This window comes from Engraulis encrasicolus, chromosome 14 (genome assembly GCF_034702125.1).
Source record: "Engraulis encrasicolus isolate BLACKSEA-1 chromosome 14, IST_EnEncr_1.0, whole genome shotgun sequence".
In the NCBI taxonomy this organism is placed as follows: domain Eukaryota; kingdom Metazoa; phylum Chordata; class Actinopteri; order Clupeiformes; family Engraulidae; genus Engraulis; species Engraulis encrasicolus.
The window spans coordinates 28,854,147-28,857,922 of NC_085870.1; the positions used below are offsets into that span (position 1 = coordinate 28,854,147).

Genomic DNA, 3,776 nt, shown 5'->3' on the forward strand with positions numbered 1-3,776 from the left:
GAATCGCATTTAATAACCCATAGTGTTGCCCTTACGGTATGTACTGTATCCCACTCAACAATAAGATACAGCAAAATTTAATTGTATTATGTGTTCTTGAAATTAGAAGACCAGGTATAGTGTAAATCAAATCCTCAAACTTCACCAGTGGAACACCTGTCCATCTCCTTAAACACCTGTGCAGCACCTCTGTAGACCCTGATCAGTCTGTGGGCCCCAGGAACTCTGGGTCTCCATAGTGGGATGTAAACTATAAATTATGAAGTTTCTTGTGCATACCTTATATTATGAATTAATTCATTAGTCAGATGCTTTTGCAGAATGAGATGTGTACAAATTCAACACATTGGCCAAATTCCTTGGACACATCCCAATTGTAGGCCTGTATTTATCATATTTTAGATGTTGGTAAACATTTCATACTGGCATTCACCGTCCACTAAGCCCATGTGTCTACCATCGTCACTCTGCCAGCAGGCAGCATGCCAGATTCACAGCAGGTAATCGTGGCAACATTAAGCCCTAACTCTGTTGCAGAGTGCAACAGTGATTGCTCCTGATGCGAAATTACGAAGTGCGAAGTGATGATTGGCTGTGATGATGATAGTTCATCAGGTGGAGACAGTGCAGGGCAGTACACACCCCTCTGAGCAGACGCTCTCATTCCATTTGACATTAAATAACAAATCAAGTTTGAGATTTAATTAAAAACGCACAAAATCCAATCTGTCCTCCTGTCACAGGTTATCAAACTGCATGCAAAATTTTGCCACTAGATGGCAGTGTATCTCAAAATGCTTGCTGATGGGTCACATGACTCAGGTCTGGCTGTTTATTGTTGTAAATTATGTTCCTGTCCTTAATGACGAGATGGACCTCATAAACAATATACAATATTTTCACTGTTTCAGTATCAGCCAGTGATCAAATCAGCTGAATTATTAAAATGTTTATATACATGTTTTATCTGCTGCTATGTTGCACATTGTTGTTCAGGGTGGATAGCTTGAGAGATGCTTTGATTTTGCACCACACATTCCAAATCCACTTTGTGCACAATATGTGTGACTTACATCAATCAATCATTCCGCCTGGAGTAGAGTTGAAGAGTTGTTTGCAATAAGCTCATTTAAAGCTAAAATAACCTCTGGAGTTTTCATTCCACAGGTTGGAAAATGAGCAAGCATGTATGTAAATTGCTTCTATACATCTTTACATATGTAGGCCTATCTATATCTTTCCGACAGAACAGTCACACAGTGCTTCACAGTGGGAGATTATAAGGCAAACACGCAGTATCACACTAGTCCCAGGCCAGACTCTCGACATGATGTGTATGTGTGTGCACACTACTTAACTTAAAAAAAACAACAACCCTACTTTCATCTGTTGCTTTATATATCTAAGGTGCACTTCATATCTGCTATTGATGTTGGCTATGACTATGTCCTTGATTGTAAGTCGCTTTGGAAAGCATCTGCCAAATGCAATGTAATAATCACAGCAGGCTTACGGTACCTTGAGGCATTTGTTGACTCCTCGAGGGTCCCTGTCTATCATAGGAGGCCGCATGTTGGCAGGGGTGATGGGCTCCTTGGGGACTGGTGCTGCCCCATCCGGGGCCCCCACTTCCTCCTGCGTCTCCCCTACTGCCTCTGCTAGTACCTCTGCCTGGGCCTCCACCAGCAGCGTCTCCCCCATGGCCACGAGCTCCTCCATGGCCACCTCCTCCTCCCGCTCCTCCACGCCCGAGACGGAGGCAGAGGCCGAGTCGGTGTAGACGCCCGGCTGCTCCCACAGCTCCGTCCTCAGCTGCTGCTCCAGACCCTCCAGGTCGATGCGGGTCTCCGCCACCGGGCTCTCCGTCCGCTCCATGCTTCTGTCTGCGTCAACTCTGTGTAAACTCTGTGTACGTACACTATGTGTGAGCCTAGGTAAACTCTATGTGTGTGTGTGCCTGTCTGTGTGTGTGTTTATTCCCTGAGTGGCTGCCTGTGTTACAGATCGGTCAAGACAGGGCCGAGCCTATGCTGAAGGAGAGGTGAAAGAGAGAGGGGGGTGAGGTGAGCGCCAACCAGTGCATAGTGTGTCTGTCTTGAGGGGTCATTTCCATGCTTGGAATCACGCACACGCACACACACACACACACACACACACACACACACACACACACACACACACACACACACACACACACACACACACACACACACACACACACACACACACACACACACACACACACACACACGCACACACCTCCTCTGGACTCTAGCACCATCATGGTACATAGTGGAGGCATGACCTCCCCTCCCCAGTCGGAATGTCCCACTCTGTTTTCAGCACTGGCCGCCACTCATAACGCAGCGCCACAAACCACCCTGGCAGTTCATTAGGGCCCACTCGACAAACTGGCCCGCCTGTGGAAAGCAATTAGTGGCCCCGGGTGTGGTGTGGTGTGGTGTGGTGTGGTGTGGTGTGGTGTGGTGTGGGGTGTGATGGAGGTGGCCGAGAGGGTAAAGATACGATGTCAGGATTTGGGTTTTGGAAATGTGAAGTCTGAAAGTGTTTTTTTTTTCACATTTAAATTCAGATAAGTTGAGGTAGGGCATGTTTTATTGGGGGGGGTCATGTTGGAGGAGCAATTGGAGGAGACACATGTTGTGGCCCACAACCCATCCCCTCAAGATATGAACTGGGTAGCTGTGTAGTTCAGTGAGAGTGCATTATATTACAGTATGCATTACATTACGTTACATCACGACATAATCAACCCTTTATTATTCCTCCTTATAAGGGAAAGCTGTCTTCACATGCTTCACAACATCTACAGCTATGCATTTGATGCTAATTAAAAAGATAACGCGTGCCATGTTTAAAATTCCCTCTTTGAACAAAATCTAGTAGTATGGTAAGGGGGTAGTAGACGATGGCAAATGCTTCCCTTGATTTAGTTTCTTTGCCTGCAAGCAAGTGCAGAATTCAAATCTGAAGTTGATTAGGAGTGAAGTGATTTGTGTGGAGCACATTCTTTGGGAGTTCCTTAGGGGTTTTTTCCAATCAGAGTTGTTGAGAAATTGCATACCTGTGTCTGCACAGTTTTTCCATATAGGCGACGCCAGCCGCCTCCTGAATCCCCAACTCATACCTAAGGCTACAGCGCTCTCTACTGGCCAAGGTTGGAACAAGGTAAATTTTCATTAGACTGTCGGAAGCCCCCTCTGCCCGACACACACACACTCACGCATGCCAGCATGCACACACACACTCACCCGCACGCACACACACACACACACACAGTACTTTCAATGTGGTAATACAGTATATCAAGACTGCCTTCAAAATGGCAATTACACTACAGTATGGTCATATCATAAATACCGTGTGTGCATGAGTATCATTTTATCAACGGAATCAGTAAGAGCTTAACCTTTACAGATGATATGATATATTATTAACAGCCATCTTATTATATAGTATAGATTATATATCATGGACAACCCATCTCCATTAATATACTTGTATGTTTTGTTTATTATATAGGCCTATTATAAACAGCCATCTATATTATATGCCAATGAAGGGCAGGCAGGCAGGGATCAGAGCAAGGACATACAGAGGCAGGGTCTCTGTCTGTTAGCCAGCTTATGTTGGGTGGGCTGGCGGGGGGCAGGGTTCAAGTGCCATTGCTCCATATGCTCAGCACAGCCAGGGACAGATTTCTGTACGGGCCTACTGGGCCCAGGCCCAGGCTCCCAAGAGGCAAGGGGGCCCTG

General features: G+C 46.1%; 1 protein-coding gene across 1 annotated transcript in view; it reads right to left on the minus strand.

The window, feature by feature from the left end:
- Positions 1-1,875, minus strand: part of LOC134463446 (caveolin-2-like) — a 4,061-nt gene extending 2,186 nt beyond the window's left edge. The window contains exon 1 of the mRNA XM_063216642.1: positions 1,519-1,875. Within this exon, the coding sequence (XP_063072712.1) occupies positions 1,519-1,875 (357 nt within the window). The remainder of the gene's footprint in view (positions 1-1,518) is intronic.
- Positions 1,876-3,776: the final 1,901 nt, after the last annotated feature.